Below are 19,323 nucleotides of genomic sequence, written 5' to 3'. Positions count from 1 at the left end.
AGCAACTCAAACATGAACTGAGTCCGAAGCAACTCCATTGAGAAATGCAACTTTCTCTCTGGGCTAGTTGGGCTCCTGGATACCGTGGTCCAGCCTTTTGGCACAACTTGCTCCATAGCCTTGTAATCACAGATCTGCTTCTTTGCCCTTGGCCCTGTGGCTCACACCCAGAGGTCTCTTCACATCTTTTCCCAGCCTTTTAGCTTTCAGAGGTTCTCATCATAGTTAGGAATCTGTTTCCAGAAGCAAACATGTGGACTGATAACGTTGTAAAAATGAGCAATACTACGAAGGAAGACAACCCCAAATGAGGCTAGGCAGTCCCCGTTTCCAGCAGTAGTCAAGAAGGGCTTCGATCCAGGGCTCTTTGGTGGCTCAGCTGGGTAAGTGTGTGACTCTTGCTAACTCAGGTCTTGATCTTGGGATCGTGAGTTCAGGCCCCATGTTGGGCTCCACGCTGGGCATGGAGCCTACTTAATAAGAATTTGGGGGGAAAAAAAAATTTTTTAAAGGGTTGGTTCCTTGTCCAGAAACAGCACTCACCCCACACCCCAGAGGAATTGCCTGGTCCAGAAGATGGAGAAGATGAGCAACAAAGTGACACTGAGGATAACAGCCATCAGGTAAGCAAAGATCCGGAACTGAGGGTTGCGGAAACACTCCCTCAGAGAGTAGTGGCTGGGGATGGGAATGGGCAGAGACCTGGTTGTAGGGCCCATGTCCGGGGGGGGCCCTGTTTGGCTCCCAGGCTCAGGGCCTAGATCAAGTGTATAGACCCGGGGCTGGCGCAGGAAGTAGCGGCTCTTGGGCTGGTCCTTGAGACAGAGCTGGTGGCCTTCCAGGATGACATGGTGGGGCTCCAGGCGAAGCAGGGTGAGCACGGCAGTGTCCGTGGGCAAGTCTGTGACCGGCTGCCCAGAGGCCAGCACAGTGGGCTGGCGACAGAGCGGACACAGCAGCCGCCGCCGGGCTGGAGTCACCAGGCTGAGGTGGGCCAGGCACTCCACACAGAAGGAGTGACAACAGTCCAGCACTTTGGGGGTATGAAATGTGTTGTTGAAGGGGTTCCAGCAGACAGGGCACTCAGGCTCCTGGCCCTGCCCCTCCGCCATCCTCAGATGAGACGTTGGGAGGCCTGGCAGGAATGTCCTGGCAGAAAGGGAAAAGGAGCAAAGGGATGCCTGTTGAATTTCATCCTTGTGCTTAGTCCCAGACTAAGTGTTCTGTGCCTTGTTGAAACATACTGTCACCCACATTTCACAGATGAAAAACTTAGATTCAAAAGATGCACCAGCTTGTTCCAGAGCACCCATTTCCTAAGCTGTAAAGTCTGGTGCTCAGGCAACATGCCCCCCCAAACAGGGAAAAGGCCTGAGTCACCCCACCATTAGTGAATTGCCACTGGAGGGGACTGCACCCCCACTTGGGAAGTGGAAAAAAGTGCTCCTCTGCTCCACGTGACGGCCCTTGACTTCTCAGACTCCAAGGAGAGGGAGGAGAACCCGTCAGTGGTTTGTGTTAGAAGACAAATACTTCCTTCCCTGCTGCCTCAAGTCCCTGAGTAGTGCAGAGATGGCCTTTGTGAATTCCCTGGTCTGTCCCTCCCCTGGGGGCAAACGCCAGGCCCTCTTTCCCTCCTCCCACTGGGCTACAAGGCCAACCCTCCAGAGCCCATATGCCCAGTTTTTGTGCAGGGGCACTGCACTGGCCCGGCAGGGGGACCCTGCCAAAGCTTTCCCCCTTGACCTGGAAGCTTGGGCTCCCTTGCCCAGGTCCTCCGATCAGCCCTTCCAGAACCTCCTAATACCTGGCCTCCCCTGGCTCTTCCTCCCTCCCTCTGTTCCCCAAAACCCCAGGGCACTCACCTGGGCTTCCTTGATACTAGGGTGGTCAGGCAGACTACCTGAAGGACCCGAGGCTCCAGTCTTTCCCTCTCCCGAATCCACACTGCTTTGGGAGACTGCCTTCTCTCCACCAACCACCAACCCCGGGGCCCGTCTCCATGGCAGCACACACGCAGCACCTGGAGGTGCCAGGTGGCCCGGGCTGCAGCCTCTTGAGCGCATCTGCCTATGGCACAGGCCACAGAGCTGCCTGGGTGGCAGGGGCGGGGAGGTGGGGGAGCAGAGTTCCCCCAGGGTGTGGCGAACAACCAACTGTGGAAGCCAAACATCCGCAAGATCGTGGGCGGTCTCTTCAAGACCTTGAAGGTCTCCATGGCCTGGGAAGGGAGGGGGGGCAGTTTCCTTTTTCTAGATTAAGGAGAGGGTAAGTGAGCCTCTGGGCTCTCCTGGGCCCTCATTTCTTTTCTAAAATGGCTAAAACCTCCTCCTCACACAGAGGCTGCCCACCCTGCACTTGGGTGGCTGCGAACTTGATGGCTACACAGCCTAAAATCTCTGCACCTCAGACAGCAAATTTTGTTTATTTCTAAGTAACATCTACACCCGACGTGGGGCTCAAACTTTTGATCCAGAGATCAAGAGTTGCATGGTCCTCCGACTGACCCAGCCAGGTACCCAAACTTTCTGATAATTTAATGTGCCCAAGTAGCTGTAACCACAGCAATCTTGCTGCCATCTTTGTTCTTAGAACACAGCCTGGCAGGCAGTGACCGCTGAGGTCTTAGAGTCCGAAGGCTGGCCATCTCACCACCCTTGGGGACTTAAAAGAGGGAGTCAGGAAGGAGGAGAGTTCCAGCCCCACTTCCCCATTTCACCCAGAAACACCTAGCTTTTCTCCTGTCAATCACTTGAATAAGTTGAGGAGTTGAGCTGCCAAGGGGGGGCCAAAAAAAGTCGAAAAATCACTTCTCCATCCTAACCACTCACATTGCAGATGGGAGCCAAGAAGTGACTTTCACCCAAGGTCCCCCAGCTAGGCAGTGGTGTCACCTGCTGGATGTGTGCTAATCACCACACACTTAAGTGTTTGCACCTATCAGGAGATTCCCCGAGCCGTGAGTCTCTCATAGGAATCCAGGAAGCGTACAGGGAGTTTGGAGGAACCAAGTCTCCCTGGTGCGCCTCCTAGGGCGCCATCCATCCACTCAGTTGAAACCTGAAGCAAAACCCGCTGACACTCTCCTGCCCGCCCATGGCTTCCTGGTTTTCTTCTAGACTTCTGTCACTGTTCCATGTAGGGAAGACGAAGCAAAGGTATGCAGAAGGAGGATGGAACAGCTCTGGCCGAAGCTGGGCGAGTTGACCAGGGATCCTTAACTACGAGCGCCTTCTGTGGACCACGCAGTCATTGTACAGTTACTAAGGTATTGAACGCCCACTGCATGCCAGGAGTTGTGCTAGGCACTGGGCAAATAATGGTGGACCAAAGAGACACGACTTTGACCTCATGACATTTAGAGTGTAATGAGGGAAAAAGACATCTAATGAGCAGAGGGCAGTTAATATGTAATGCGTGCTACAAAGGACAGAAAGGAAAATGGGCTTAGGGTTAGGAAACCACCAGGGAGGGTTGCAGCGGGGGGGGGGGTTCTGAAAGCTATGTCTGAAGGAGGACAAGAAACCAGCCACACAGCGTAGAGGGAAGGACATTCCAGGCTAAGGGAACAACAGGTACCAAAGCCCAAGGTGAAAAAAGGCTCTGCCAGATTCAGGAAGTGAAAGAACCCTGAGGTTTGGTGGGTGGGGCTGGAGCAGGAAGGTGGCTCAGGAGACCAAGCCAGAGAGGGTGGAGGCGGGCCTGGAAGCTGGGGAACAAATCTCGATTTAATTCTAGGGGTGAGTGGGGGGGCAGGGCCTCATCACCATTCCTTTTTTTTTTTTTTTAAATATTCCATTTTAAAAACACCATTCCAGGATTGTTTGGTTGGCTCAGTCAGGTAGTGCTAAAGTGGCTCTTGATCTCCGGGTTGTGGGTTCGGGCCCCATGTTGGGTGTAGAGATTGTTTAAAAATAAAATTTTAGGGGCGCCTGGGTGGCTCAGTGGGTTAAGCCTCTGCCTTCGGCTCAGGTCATGATCCCAGGGTCCTGGGATCGAGTCCCACATCGGGCTGTCTGCTCGGCAGGGAGCCTGCTTCCTCCTCTCTCTCTCTGCCTGCCTCTCTGCCTACTTGTGATCTCTCTCTGTCAAATAAATAAATAAAATCTTTAAAAAAATTTAAAAAAAAATAAAATAAAATAAAATTTTAAATAATAATAACAACACCATTCCAGCTACAGAACAGAGAACAGACTAAAAGGGACAGAGTGGAAATAAAAGACTGTGAGGGGCTTTAATGTTCAGGCTGGAATGGCAGTGCTTGACTTAGACCAGGTCATGGCAGAGAAGATCAAAGGGATGGAATAAAAACCATCTTTGGAGGGGCACCTGGGTGGCTCAGTGGGTTAAGCCTCTGCCTTCAGCTCAGGTCATGATCCCAGGGTCCTGGGATCGAGCCCCGCATCAGGCTCTCTGCTGAGCAGAGAGCCTGCTTCCTCTTCTTCCTCCTCTTTCTCTCTCTCTCTGCCAAATAAATAAATAAAATCTAAAAAAAAAAAAAAAGACATCTTTAGAGATGAAATCAAAAGCACTTCCCAAAAAGCAGTGAATAACATAGATTCTAGAACCATGTTTTTGAGGCTCATGACCCCAGATGCACTACTTGTTGTGGCTGTGATCCCAGTTGAATTGCTTAACCTGTTGTGCCTGTGAGGTCTGTTGAAAAGGAAAGTAGCATGTCTGAAGGTAAAGCTCATAGAGTCCAGCATCCAGCAAAGACTACCCATGAGATGGCTGTCGTTATCCCTGCAAACGGATTTGAGAGGGAGAAGGATCGAGGTTGACTTTGAAGCCATGAAAAAGGTTTCTGTGTTGAGCTTTGAGGATCTCTGAACTGCAGAGTGTGTCCAAAGCAGACCTTTAGTACTTATCACAAGACTTGAAAGGTAATAACCTTGATCCAGCAGGGCCCCAACTGGGAATCTGTCCCATGGAAATAATCAAGGACTTGTGCAAAGGCTTGATTGTAGGGACACCCGTAGAAGCACGGCTCTAACAGTAAGGTGTGGAAAACTACATACTCCTTCAATAGTGGAACATTAATTAAAGACATTCTGCTCCAACCACGTGAAGAGACATTCTGCAGCCTTTAAAATGATGTGGTAAGGGGCACATGGGTGACACAGTTGACTGAGCCTCCAACTCTTGGTTTTGGCTCAGGTCATGATTTCAGCATCGTGAGATTGAGCCCCATGTAGGGCTCTGTGCTCAGCAGGGCGTCTGCTTGAGATTCTCCTACCTCTGCCCCTCCCCCTCCCTCTCTCTCAAATCTTTTTTTTAATGATGTGATAAAACATCTATTAATGTGGAAATATGTTTGTGATATGCAAGTAAGTAAAAAGAACCAGTAGTAAAACCATATCACGATACTATTCAATTATCCAATATATGTGTGCCTGGGAAAAATGTCTGGAAAAACAAACACCAAAGTGTCAACAGTGGTTATCTCTGGGAGTAAGATTATAGGTGGGGTTTTTTGTTTGTTTTAAATTCTCTTATCTGAAAATCCTCTAACTTTACTATAGTACGACAAACTTGCATTACTACCCTTAAAGATCTCCCCTTCCCCCCCAGAAGGAGACTTCATTTCTGAAGTTCCATGGCCGAAGCTGTAAAGGGCCGTTCAAGAGGAGGAATAATCAGGCGTCTCAGCACCTGGGCCCGTATCTGCCAGGGTCCCCACAGATAGCCTCTGATGTTTCAGGCACAGCAGGGCGGAGTCCAGCCTCTCAGGACAGACTCTGACCACGCATCCTCCCGCCACTGCCCCCTGCATGCCCTCCACGCTGCTGTAAGTCCTAGACACCACCCCAGAGGCATCACCTCAGTCTGGGATGAAGTCAGCCAAATAGTACCTGTAGCATTGCCCCAAAGTGTTGACCCTCAAGAGGAGAGAGATGAAGAACTAGCATTCTTTAAAAAGATTTATTTATTTGAGAGAGCAAGTGGGCAGAGGGAGAGAAAGAGAGTCCCAAGCAGACTCCACGCTGAGCATGGAGCCCAACGTGGGGCTCGATCCCACAATCCTGAGATCATGACCTGAGCTGAAACCAAGATCCAGTGGCTCAACTGAGCCCCCCCGCTCCCAGGTGCCCCAAGAGCTAGCATTTTTACAGGACTTCACAGTTTACAAAGGGCTCCTGGTCCTGGCTAGGATCTAAGTGAGGCAGCTCACATCTATATTTGATGATTCTCTTTTACAATATTTTCCCATCTGCATAAAGCCATTTGGTTCTCCCCCCACCAATTATTTATTTATTTAATTTATGTCGTTGTTGTTTTTAAGTAATCTGCACACCCAGTGTGGGGCTTGAACTCACAACCCTGAGTTCAAGAGTCACATGCTTGGGGCGCCTGGGTGGCTCAGTCGGTTAAGCGTCTATCTACCTTCGGTTCAGGTTATGATCCTGGGGTTCCGGGATTAAACCCCACATCAGGCTCCCTGCTCAGCGGAGAGCCTGCTTCTCCCTCTCCTGTTCCCCCTGCTTGTGCTTTCTCTGTCAAGTAAATTTAAAAAAAAAAAAAAATCTTTTAAAAAAGTCACGTGCTTTACCAACTGAGCCAGTCACGTGCCCTGAGACCTTCTGATTCCTTAAAACCACCCTGTGAAGGAAGCAGGATAGGAAGGTGAAAGTATGCAGGCTTTGGAAACACAGTTACTTGCTTTGCATCTTAGATAAATGGCTTATGCTCTCTGTGCTTCATTTTTCTTTGTAAAATAGGCTAAAAATCCCACCTCAGAGGCTTGCTGTAAGGAAGGGATAGTATCTGTAATGTGCCCAGCAAAGCCCAGGAGGTACTCAGTACACAGCTGGCATGATAGTTTTATACCCATTTTATAGATGGGGACGCCAAGGCTCAGCATATGAAGTGCCTTGCTTAAGGCTTCACACTAATAAACAGCTAAGCTTGAAAGCTAGTCCCAGTGTTCATGCTGTTGACAGCAGTGCCTCTCAGGACACTGGGGTCCTGTGTCCCACCCGTCTCCCTGTGGCCCTCTGTGGCTCCTTACCTGCTTCCTCAGAGTTTCCTCCTCCAGTCCCCAGGGTGGCTGTGCAGCATGTGCTCTGCGCTCTAACTCCTTTTGGCCTGATTTCCAGGCAGTTGTGGGCGGGTCTTCCTTGCCTGGGTCTTCTGGCAGCTCTTGGCCAGCTCCATTTCAGGTTTTCCTCTTCCTTCTGACGACTTTGGACTGTCCGTGCTCAGGCGGGACAGCGCGGGAGCTCTGGTTTCCTCCTCCTCCTGTGAGTCACTCTTGCTTCTCTCGAAGGAGGTCAAAGTCCCTCATCCTTGCAGACCTCTGTTTCGTATTGGGTTGGTTTCCTGCCCTGTCTGACTGCACCGCCTTGACTCACAGTCTTACTTTGATGGAAGGCAGGGCATCTCTGAGAATGCGAGAGGGAGCAGAAGATGGGCTGCGTGGGCACACTTTGGGGGGAGGGCAAATAAATCCCTTACTTGCTTGGAGCTTTGGATTCCTTATCTGGGAAAGAGTAAGGAAAAGTCCCTGTGTTTCCGTGTTCCATACTGTGCTGGACACCGTGCTTCCAGGGACCGCGGGGAGCATTAACTGTAACAGATCAGAAGTGTTTAGTGAAGCATGGATAATTGTCATCATTACTTTTAGTAGTGGTGGCAATTTTTTCCCCTATCAGACTGACAAAAATTAAGCGTCTATTTATTTACTTAGAGAGCGCACGTGTGGGGCAGGGAAGCGGGAAAGGGAGACAGAATCCCTAGCGGTTCCGCCCAGTGTGAGCCTGGTAGGCAGATGTGGGGCTGGATGGCACAACCCCGAGATGATGACCTGAGCCAACATCAAGGGGCAGATATCCAACTGACTGAGCCACTCAGATGCCCCTAAAAGAAGTGGCTTTATATTCAAATGTGAGTTTCTTTAATCATAAATGAGGTTGAGCAATTACATATATGTTCCTTTTGTACTTCTTTTCGGTGATTTGCCTGATCATGTCATCATAATAGCTGTAGTTAACATTTACTGCGTGCTACCGTGTACCAGGCACTGTGCTGTGATCTCTACAAGTCCTGTTTCATCTCATCAGATCAAGTTGATAAAATTATGATGCCAATTTTCAAGGGAGGGAACCGAGAATTAGAGAAGTCAATTTGCTCATCTCCATTACTAGTGAGTTAGTAGAGTCTGGATTCTGAGCAAGGACTTGACGCGTCCCAGTTGTTTATTTTTTAAAAATTTTACTTTTTAAATAATCTCTACACCCAACATGGGGCTCAAACCCACAACCCCGAGATTAAGAGTCCCATGCTCTACCGACTGAGCCAGCCAGGTGCCCCCAGATTATTTTAGAATACATAATATATTCAACACGTGAGCAGTTTGATTTTGCAGTGAAAATGTCCTCTCCTAGTTACCTCATTTCCCTGAAAATCAAGGCATTATGCAGTCAGCTTCTTGTATATCTTTCCAAAGATATTTTATGGATGCACAAACAAAACGCCTATGGCAAAACATCTGGGTATTTCTTTTCTTCCTCTTTACGCAAATGTGTGCGTGATGTACACTGTTCTGCCCCTTGCTTTGTTCACGGAACAATGTACCTGAAATATTCTGTATTAGTACATAAAGAGCTTTTTCAGTTTTGTAATGATTGTATCATATTTCATTGAGGGAGCCATAAGTTACTTAACCGTTCCCTTATTGATCAAATCCCTTCATTTTCAATATATAAATATTAGTTGGAAAAATAAATGTTGAAATGACCGTGGGATCTAGATTAGTCTAGAATTGTGTGAAAATAAAGCTGTGGACTTCAGGAAGTTGCCAGTCCCTAAGGATGATCTCTCTAAGCAATTCTCTTTCTGAGCTAGAGACAGAGGGACGCCTGGAGGCATGCCTGAAGTCCCAGCCTTTTTTTTTTTTTTCTTCGCCAGAGAGAGAGAGCACAAGCGGGTATCAGGGGGGTGGGGGTGCAGTGGCAAGGCAGAGGGAGAAGCAGGCTTCATTCTGTTCCAGGGCACCAAGCTTCTAAAACCCTTGGGATTTCCTAAGTGATAAGAACAATAAAAGTGTCTTTTGTTAGGTGAATGTGGCAACTTGACCTAAGTTGCCAGGCCAACCAACCTTTTATTACAGGGTAGGGAATTTCAGTCCAGCCAGAACGCCCACTCTGTGGGAGTGGAGAGGGACTGGGGATTGAATACAGTCACCAGTGGCCATAATTTAATCAATCATGCTGTAGTGAGGCTGCCATAAAAACTGAAAAGGATGGGGTTCAGAGAGCTTCTGCACTGGTGAATGTTGGCAGTGCTGGACGATGGCAGGCTTGGACAGGGCAGAGAAGACGCACGCCCCTTCCCACGTACCCAGCTTGCCCTACGCACCTCTCCCATCAGGCTGATAATCTGTAACCTTTATCATATACTTTATAATAAGCTGGTAAGTGTAAGTGAATGTTTTTTCTGGAAAAAAAATGCTTTTTAAGATTTTTTTTAAAAATTTATTTGACACACACACATACACGGAAAAGCACGACCAGGGGGAGGGGCAGAGGGAGAAGCTGACTCCCAGCTGCACAGAAAACCTGATGCAGGGCTGGATCCGAGGACCCTGGGATCATGACTTAAGCCGAAAGCAGACACTTAACCCACTGAGCCACCCAGGTGCCCCAGCCATGTTGGTAAATTAATCAAACCCAAGGAGTGGGTCGTGGGAACCTCCGATCTAGAGCCAGATGATGAGAAGTACAGGTGAAAACTTGGGCTTGTGATTGGTGCCTGATGTGTGTGGTGGTGGTGGTGGTGAGGCTGTCTTGTGGGACTGAGCCCTTAACCTGTGGGATCTGGTGTTCTCTCCAGCTAGGGAGTGAAGGAATTGAGTTGCACTGGAAGAGCGGAAGAGCTTTTATTGACTTGAGAAAATGATCACAACATGCCATAAACAGGGGAGGGAAAGCAGTTTAAAAAATGGGGTGTGACGTGCAAGCCAGATTTTGTAAAACAACACAAAGGACCACGAGGCAAAACGTTGCATCTCTGGATGATCAGCTGGCTGGTATTGCCATTTTCTTTTCATTTATAGTATTCTAAATTTTTACCAATGAATATGTATTGTGGACTTTCATTAATAGGAAAATTCACTTGGAAAGTCAGTGTGAGTATTCTGCAGCCAGGAAATCCAGAACTCAAAAAGGAAAGCAGCAAGGGCGTGTAAGTGATCAGTCAGGATGTTGCAAGCATTGAAAGAATAACGAAATAAACCATGGCCCTGTTCCAGGCCACGGATCGTAGAGTGAGCAAATGCATTATCACAGTGTCCCCGGGTGGTCAAGGCTAGGGAGGATTTTACAAACAGTGGAAAATTTTTTCAGGAAGATGCCCAGGAGAGATAGTGAGGCATCTCAGGAATTTGAATTGAACTAATTTAGTTCCTGCTTGGGGGGATGAGGTCAGCCAACCGGAAAAGCACCTCATCTAAGCAGTACCTGGGAGCCGGGTGAGCGAGGAGTCATGAGACTTGGAACCACGCCAAGGTGTGGAGTGGAGGCACAGGGCAGCAAGAACCCGTTAGGGAGGAAGAGGCAGCAGAAGGCAGCAGAAGGCCAGTGGAGGATGGAGAAAAGGCAGGTTTTAGCCAGATGATGACCAGTGTTCAGCAAGGGCCGAGGGCACATCTCCCTGTGGGGCAGCACATTGTCAGTACTCAGAACCTTGCCTTAGGCCTGTCCAGAATTGAGGACAGTCCCAGCGGCAATGACATCACCTGCAGATTGTTCAGAATGCTGATTCCACACCTACTGTGTTGTAATTTGGATCTTTACAAGATCCTTAGAAGATTCGGGGACATGTGATAAGTATGACGAGTCCAAATTTAGGAGAAATATCCCCAGTATATGCTCCTTAGCTCATTGTAATTGCATGCATCATTTGTTACATTCAGCTTCATGAAGACTTCGCAAGGACATGAGTCCAGGAGGAAAATGTCCTGGACAGACAGGGCTGGGTGAATCCCCACCTGGGAACGGGCCTTCCCCTGCCTTTGCCTTAGGCAGCATCTGAATCTGTTTTCTAAGGTCACAATCCCTTTCACAAAACCTTTGTGGCCAGATGTGTTTCTGAATCCAGACTTTTCATATTTAGGACAATGATATGGTGCATTTACCAATATATTAAGTAACTCTCCCAGTGGGATCTGAGTTAGCATGCTAGGATCAAATGTTTTAATATTCTGCAATTTATGATACTGAAATATTAAATATAATAAGGCCAGGTCAATTCTGGTGCCAAATTTAATGAAAAAATTTTGTTTTCAGAGGGCAGGGATTTTATATATTTTTTTTTATCTTTTATTTATTCGTTTATTTTTTAAAGTAGGCTCCATGCCCAATGCTCAAGCTCACAACCCTGAGATCCAGAGTCATGTGCTGTACCAACGGAGCCAGGCACGTGCCCTCAGAGTGCAGGGATTTTAGAATTGTGGATAAGCGTTATAAACTGTTTTATTATCTTATGTTTAGAATGTATCAAACCGTCAGAAACATTCAATGGTACCATCTCCCAGTTCTAGTTAACTTCAGACTTAGCAGGAACTACAAGACTTAGCAAATCTTTCAACTATAAAATAGTTCTCATATTTCCCCAAGCAGGTCACACCTGGCTTTCTTATTCCCAGAACCCAGGGGTCTCTGTGAAGAGCAGTTGGATTTTGGTGAAGGGAAGAGTTGGTCCCAGCTAACAACGAGGTGAAATGTCACAGCAGTGGTGGAAACCCAGGGCTGCCAAGTCCCGGTCCTGTGCTTTCCTCCCGCTGTAGGCAGTGTGCACAGTGCGCATGCGCTCCTGGGCAGCGCCCCCCCCCCCGCCCCCACGTCCCCATGCAGAGGACAGGCTAGGCTGGAGGCTGAAGATTAACACGCCCCCTACACGTTCCACCTGCTGTGTGTACAAACAGAACTGAGACTGGTCCGTTCTTTCCCGAGCTGGACTGTGAATGACACCTCTCATCTTTCCATCCCCCAGACTTTCAGCCACGTCAGGCTGGACGTGATGGGTCCTCAGAAAGTCCTCGGTGTGAGTTCAGTCATCACACGTACTCTGAAGCCTTTCTCCAAGGAAGCCCTGCCAGGAAGACGTGACAAAGAGTCTGCTGAAGGCTGTTGGGACAATGAAGGTCCAAGGAGTTTCTAGGAAAGTCTCAAAGGTCTTCTCCAAACTCCAGGGGAGAAGGCTTGTGGGCCAGATTCCATCTCTGCTCTTGGAATGACGCCCTGCTGACACTGACAGAGGGACCCTGTAGGCCTTCGAGTATCGAAATCCGGAAACCGGGGACGCCTGGCTGGCTCAGTCAGTGGAGCACAGGACTCCTGATCTTGGGTTTGTAAGTTCCAGCTCCACGTTGGGTATAGGGATTATTCAAAAATAAAATACTAGGGGCACCTGGGTGGCTTGGTGGGTTGAGCCTCTGCCTTCGGCTTGGGTCAGGATCTCGGGGTCCTGGGATTGGGCCCCGCATCGGGCTCTCTGCTCGGCGGGGAGCCTGCTTCCTCCTCTCTCTGCCTGCCTCTCTGCCTACTTGTGATCTCTCTGTCAAATAAATAAATAAAATCTTTAAAAATAATAAAATAAATAAATTAAATAAAATACTAAAAAAAAAAAAAATTCAGGAGGGGCACCTGGGTGGCTCAGTTGGTTAAGCATCTGCCTTTGACTCAGGTCATGAACCCAGGGTCCTGGGATCAAACCCCACATCAGACTCCCTGCTCAGTGGGGTGTCTGCTTCTCCCTCTACCTCTCCCCCTGCTTGTGCTCTCTCTCTCTTCTTTCTTGCTCTGTCAAATAAATAAAATCTTTAAAAAGTAATAAATAAACTTTAAAAAAAAAATCTGGAAACCAGAGGCCTCCTTCGTCTCCGGGGTTGCAAACATCATTTCTGCTCGTTTTCGGGCCGCATAGTCTCTCATTTTCGTCTGTGCTGCAGTCTGTGTCTGTGCGGTTTCCCTTCTCTTGTGGGAGTTTATTCTTTAACGCCTTTTGTAATACGTGCCCAATGTAAGCAAATGAGGAAACTGAGATGAACATAATCATCTTGACATTTGGAAACAAAGCGAGGCGCTATTTTAGGGGTTCTGCCTGAATCCTGTACCATTCCCGGTGACAGCTCTGTGGGGCGGTGCTATTATCGTATGATTCCTGTTCTGCAGATGAAGGTGCGAGACACAGAAAAATTAAGGCACTTGCCCCAGGAGCTGAGCAAAGAAGTGGCCACCTGGGGTTTGACCAGGCAGTGTGGTGTCAGAGTCCACACCCTTAACCACCACGCCTCTTTATAAGTACTTTTATTTTTATTTAAAGATTTTATTTATTCAACAGAGGGAGAGAGATCACAGTAGGCAGAGAGGCAGGCAGAGAGAGGGGGGGGAAGCAGGCTCCCTGCTGAACAGAGAACCTGATGTGGGGCTCGATCCCAGGACCCCGGGATCATGACCTGAGCTGAAGGCAGAGGCCTTACCCCACTGAGCCTCCCAGGCGCCCCATAAATATTTTTAATGTAAATTTTTTAAATTACTATAAATACGTGTGATACTCAAACTCTTTGATGGCCTTTCTCCCATTTACCATGTTTTGACATCATAAAATAGTCTTCTACAACCTCTCCTTCAAAATGAAAGTGTTCCTGCTTTTTTTTTATTGTAAAAGTGATAAAGAAAATAAATTTATGTATTTCCTTGTTTGTGTGCAAAGCATCTCCTCAGGGTTACACTAGATGCTGGGAACACTGGTTACCTCCGGAGGGAGCCAGATGGAAGGCAGATACAGAGGACAGGGAGACATTTTGTCCTATAAATTTCTGCACTCTTGACTGACTATGCGAATGTAGTGCCTATTTCCAAAAATAAGTAAGTTTTAAAAATAAGACTGATTCATCTTCATTGCAAAAAAAAAAAAAAAAAACCAGAAAGGCATAAAGTAGGAAATAAATTCATCTTTAAAACTCAATACCCAGAGATAACACTGCTAACATTTTTTGCTCTATTTTTTCTAGACCTTTATCGATGAATATACAGACACATCCAGATTTATTTTTACCAAAATGGGATGATGCTGTGTGGTGCTGTACTATTACCTGTGTTTTTCCCTTAGGGCAAAACATGGACAACATATTAGTTTAGTTTAGTTTAGTTTAAGATTTTATTTATTTGACAGAGATAGATACAATGAGAGAGGGAACACAAGCAGGGGGAGTGGGAAAGGGAGAAGGAGCCTTCAAACTGAGCAGGGAGCCTGATGCTAGATCCCAGAACCCTGGGATAATGATCTGAGCCAAAGACAGTCAGACACTTAACAACCGAGCCACTCAGGTGCCCCGCAGCCTCATTTTAAATGTCTGCACGGTTGTATGGGGGCTTAAGTGGGTAGGAGAAGAATAAATGAAACAAGATGGGATTGGGAGGGAGACAAACCATAAGTGACTCTTAATCTCACAAAACAAACTGAGGGTTGCTGGGAGGAGGGGGGGTTGCGAGAAGGGGGGTGGGGTTATGGACATTGGGGAGGGTATGTGCTTTGGTGAGTGCTGTGAAGTGTGTAAACCTGGCGATTCACAGACCTGGGGATAAAAATGTTTATAAAAAATTAAAAAATTATTAAAAAAAAATGTCTGCATGGTTGTTAAGTCATGTGAAGTTGGCCAGTTCCCAAAAGATTATTTCTGGATGAACTGAAAAAAGGTCAGCACCTGGACATGCAGTCTCTCTGACACCCATTCCCATCACCCCGAGCCTAGGGTTTTGAATTTGCTGTATTCCAGACCCTGGGGAGATCACATCTAGGAAAGGACTGGACGTTCTTTCTGTTCTTTCTGTTCGTGATGTTTAACTGATGTCACTTATTCCATAGGTACAAATACTTCCTACCTGCCCCTGTCCCTCCGTCTTCATGAACCCCGCTGCCAAGACACCACTGAAAGTAGAGGGCTCGGGCAGGAAGAACCAGTCAGCCTGTCCGAAGACCCGTGTGTCCCACCTGGACTGTACCACATACCATGTGCTCTTTGGCAAGTCCCTTTCCTTCCCTGCAGGACAAAGGTAACAACCTGCACACTGCCTGTCTCACAGTGTTATTTTATTGGAAGACTCCAGTGAAATTATGATTGCAAAAGTAGTATGTAAGATATACAACACTGTATACATTCAAGCTTTTATTGTTCAATTGTGGCCTCTGAACCGGAGATGTCGAGAAGAAATGTAGACATCAAAACCACTTGGTCCAGCTTCTAACACTGGCTAGTGGAGCTAACAGTCCTGTGTACCTTCCAACACTCTAAACACTCATCTTTCAAACCGAGGGTTGCAAAGCATAAGAACACAGTGTGGGCAAGTGTACAGAACAAGTGAGATCTGCCAGCTCCCCGCCAGCGGCTGGGAATGAGAACTGAAACAACTTTTTTTTTTTTTTAAGATTTTATTTATTTATTTGACAGAGATCACAAGTAGGCAGAGAGGCAGGCAGAGAGAGATGAGGAAGCAGGCTCCCCGCTGAGCAGAGAGCCTGCTGCGGGGCTCGATCCCAGGACCCTGAGATCATGACCTGGGCCGAAGGCAGAGGTTTAATCCTCTGAGCCACCCAGGCACCCCTGAAACAACTCCTTAGAAGAAGAGCTTGTATCTACCCAGGCAGCTGCCCCTGGGGCCCAGAAAGGCCCTCTGCTAGTTATACAATGATCATAAAAGCATGCCTACACCACCACAAGACACAGTGTTAGAATGTTCAAAGTAGCACTACTCGTTAAGACCTCCAAACTACCAATCACCCTTATGCCCATCAGTAGTTAATGAATCATAACACTGGCCCGTGATCGAAGCTATCCGGCCATGAGCTGGAGTTGTCATCAACTACATAGGACAGGCTGCCTCCATGCCACAGATGTGCTGAGCAAGAAAAGCCCGAGCCAGAATAAGAGCACATGATTCATTTCACTTAAACCTATTGCTGCATAACAGGCTACCCCAAAACTTAAGTGTCCTCAAGCACCGATTTGCTATTTTTCATGATGGTGTGCAGTTTCTCTTCTGATTTCATCGGCGGTGGCATTCGGTTGCACATTTGGCAGGCTCCGAAGGTGACCTTCATCAAACACCTGGCGCTGCTCAGTTCACCACGTGGCCTGGGTCACCTCCCTGACATGCTACAGCTTTCCAAGACAGTCAAAGGGAAGCCACAGGCCTGCTAAGGCCCCACCTACAAGTTCACAGTGTTTGTTCCTCTGCATGTATTTATCTTTAAGATTTTTATTTGAGAGAGAGTGTGAGCAGGGCTGGGGGGAGGTTGGGCAGAGAGAGAGAGGGACAAAGAGAATCTCAGGCAGACTCTGATGAACGTGGAGCCCAATGTGGGGCTCAATCTCACAACCAAGGTCAAGACCTGAGCCGAACTCGAGTCTGACTCTTGACTGACAGAGCCTCCCAGGCGCCGCTGTTCAGAGCTCTGCATTTCTATTGGTCAAACTGAGCCAAAAGTGCGGATTCAAAGGGTGAGCTAATAGGTCCAACCTAGTGATGAGAAATCACCTTGCGAAAGGCCACACGTATAGGGAAGGAAGAAATCTGTGGCTCTAATTCCCATCTGCCACAATACAGGATGACTTCGCATATATAAAGAAGAAAAGCTGGCAAAACCGATTTATGCTGCTATAGATTCCTTGGCCGCTAGGCCTGGAGAGGAAGATGAGGGAGACCATCTGTGCTCTGGGATGCATTACACTTCCTCATCTAGGTTCTGGTTGCTAGAGTGTGTTCAGCTTGCTCTAAACTTAAGGCATCTGAAATTGTTTATGATTGTGATCGTTGAGTGAAAAGTTAAAATTATATATAGTGGCTTTAAAAGAATGAAGTTCAGGGGCGCCTGGGTGGCTCGGTTGGTTAAGCGTCTGCCTTCGGCTCAGGTCGTGATCTCGGGGTCCTGGGATCGAGCCCCATGTGGGGCTCTCTGCTCAGTGGGGAGTCTGCTTGTCCCTCTCCCTCTGCCCCTCCCCCATTTCTCTCTCAGGTCATAGTCTAGCTTCAGGACTCCTCTCTTGTTTGTCCATCATCTTGTCCTTGTCTGCACAGCTGAAGCTCTTACTGGTGGTCTGCATTCCAACTATTGGGAAGGGACCCAGAGGGCTAATCCCAGACAAACACGTTCCTTTGGAGCTAATAAAAGAGAAGTTACACACATCACTTCCACTCACAATCCACTGACAAGAAGTTATGCTCATGGCCATGCCTAGCGGGGAATGGAGGCTTAGCGGGGCAGCCTGGGCCAAAGTGGGCCAACTTCAAGAAACGGGTAGCCGTCTGCTGCACTTTTCACGATGAAGCTTTTCTTCACTCATTCTCTTTTCACAAGGCTACCAGAAATAGCTAAGTTCTTTTTTCACAGTGTTGAAAGATTAAAAACACCAACTGACCTGAGTTCTATACTTGTAATTCCCGTGTCAAAATCAAGGCTGTTACAGACTGGAAATTTCTGCTACTGTCAACTGGGAGATCAGGAAGTATTTCTTCAGTGACTGTGAACTCAAAACCCCGGGGGAACTTTCTTTAGTAATCATTGCTCAGATATCAAGTGATGAATCACTGAATTCTGTTCCTGAAACCAGTATCGCAGTGTATGTTAACTAGAATTTAAGTTAAAAAATCTTTAAAAATCATTGTTCAGAAAGATAATGATAATGGTAACTTGTCCGATACTTTTGTGATACCAGTGATATCTATTGTATCACAATACTTTAATAGCTCGTAGCTATTGTATTTTTTGAAGTTTTTTTTTTTTATATTTTATTTATTTATTTGACAGAGAGAGACCGCGAGAGAGGGAACACAAGCTCAAACACAGAATGAGAGAGGGAGAAGCTGGCTTCCTGCTGAGCAGGGAACCCAATGTGAGACTCAATCCCAGGACTCTGGGACCATGACCTGAGCGGAAGGCAGATGCTTAATGATTGAGCCACCCAGGTGCCCCTAAAGCTTTTTTTTTTTTTTTTAATATTTTATTGATTTATTTGAGAGAGAACAAGAGAGGGAGGACAAGAAAGGGGCAGAGGGAGAAGGAAAAGCAGACTTCCTGCTGAGCAGGGAGCTGAACATGGGGCTCCATTCCAGGACCCCAGGATCATGACCTGAGCTGAAGGCAGACATTAAACCAAGTGAGCCACCCAGATGTCCCTGTTTTTTAAAGTTTTGTTTATTTGTGTACTCTCTGCACCCTGTGTGGGACTCGAACTCAGGACCCTGAAATCAAGTCACATGCACTTCTGACTGAGCCAGCCAGGTGTCCCACCTGGTAGCTATTTTCAAGAAAAAAAATATTTTGAATACAAATTGGGACTTAAATTATGGACAGCCTGGATTATGTGTGAAAAAGTAGCATTCAAAATGGTATCTTTTCCAGATCTTTTTTTTTTTTTAAGACTTTATTTATTTATTTGACAGACAGAAATCACAAGTAGGCAGAGAGGCAAGCAGAGAGAGAGGGGGAAGCAGACTCCCCACTGAGCAGAGAGCCCAATACGGGCCTCAATCCCAGGACGCTGGGATCATGACCTGAGCTGAAGGCAGAGGCTTTAACCCACTGAGCCACCCAGGCGCCCTTTTTCCAGATCATTTTTAACCTTTTGGTAAAATCAAAGATCCTCTTGTAAGATAGTTTCACCCACCCAAAAGAAGGTGTTAATAATCATGAAACATTTTCCTGAAATACATATATGTATATGCTTTATATTTTTAAGTATCTCTCTACCCAATGTAGGGCCTGAACTCACAACCCCGAGATCAAGAGTCATACGCTCCACCGACTGAGCCAGGCAGGTGCAAATATATTTAACTTATATAAGTAAATACATAAATTTCTTTAAGTTTTAAATATATAATTGACCAGATTCCAAGGGATTATATACTTTCCTGGAAAAAAAGGTCAACTGCCTTTGGAAAGTTCCTCTATATGATTTTACAGGAGCAGCCTTTAAAATGAAGTGTTCAATGAATGTCCAATGAGCAAATTAATGCATTTTAGTAGCTGGTAACTTAGGTGCTGAGAGTACCTGATTAGGGCATGTAAGACTGAAAAAACCTATATAAATATTTGCATTTATTAATCTGTTTTCCACTTAAAATGCACAGAAAAGGAGGAGCACCTGAGTGGCTCTGTCAAGGATCTGCCTTCAGCTCAGGTCATGATCCCAGGGTCCTGGGATCAAGCTCCTTGTCGGCTTCCCCACTCCGTGGGAAGCCTGCTTCTCCCTCTCCCACTCCCACTGCTTGTGTTCCCTCTCTCATTGTGTCTCTGTCAAGTAAATAAAATCTCAAAAAG

At 47.2% G+C, this 19,323-nt stretch overlaps 1 protein-coding gene and 1 non-coding gene across 3 annotated transcripts; both read right to left on the bottom strand.

Moving 5' to 3' along the window:
• Window positions 1–470: 470 nt before the first annotated feature.
• On the bottom strand, window positions 471–7,228 carry RNF183 (ring finger protein 183). Of its 2 annotated transcripts, XM_044265098.1 has the most exons (3): window positions 7,013–7,228; window positions 1,866–2,221; window positions 471–1,149 (listed from the first exon to the last, which is right to left on the bottom strand). In XM_044265098.1, exons 2-3 carry the CDS (start codon window positions 2,216–2,218, stop codon window positions 540–542), a joined length of 963 nt encoding a protein of 320 aa, XP_044121033.1. In that variant the 5' UTR covers window positions 2,219–2,221; window positions 7,013–7,228; the 3' UTR covers window positions 471–539. The 2 variants fall into 2 exon arrangements, with proteins under 2 accessions (XP_044121033.1, XP_044121034.1); XM_044265099.1 differs by lacking the exon at window positions 1,866–2,221.
• Window positions 7,229–8,235: 1,007 nt separating this feature from the next.
• Window positions 8,236–8,308, bottom strand: TRNAK-CUU. Its single transcript has one exon. It is a non-coding gene; the product is annotated as a tRNA-Lys (tRNA).
• Between the last annotated feature and the right edge of the window lie 11,015 nt (window positions 8,309–19,323).

The sequence above is a fragment of the Neovison vison genome, chromosome 9, assembly GCF_020171115.1.
Source record: "Neovison vison isolate M4711 chromosome 9, ASM_NN_V1, whole genome shotgun sequence".
In the NCBI taxonomy this organism is placed as follows: domain Eukaryota; kingdom Metazoa; phylum Chordata; class Mammalia; order Carnivora; family Mustelidae; genus Neogale; species Neogale vison.
The sequence above is the reverse complement of the archived record's forward strand: the minus strand, read 5'-3'. Positions and strand labels throughout refer to the sequence as shown.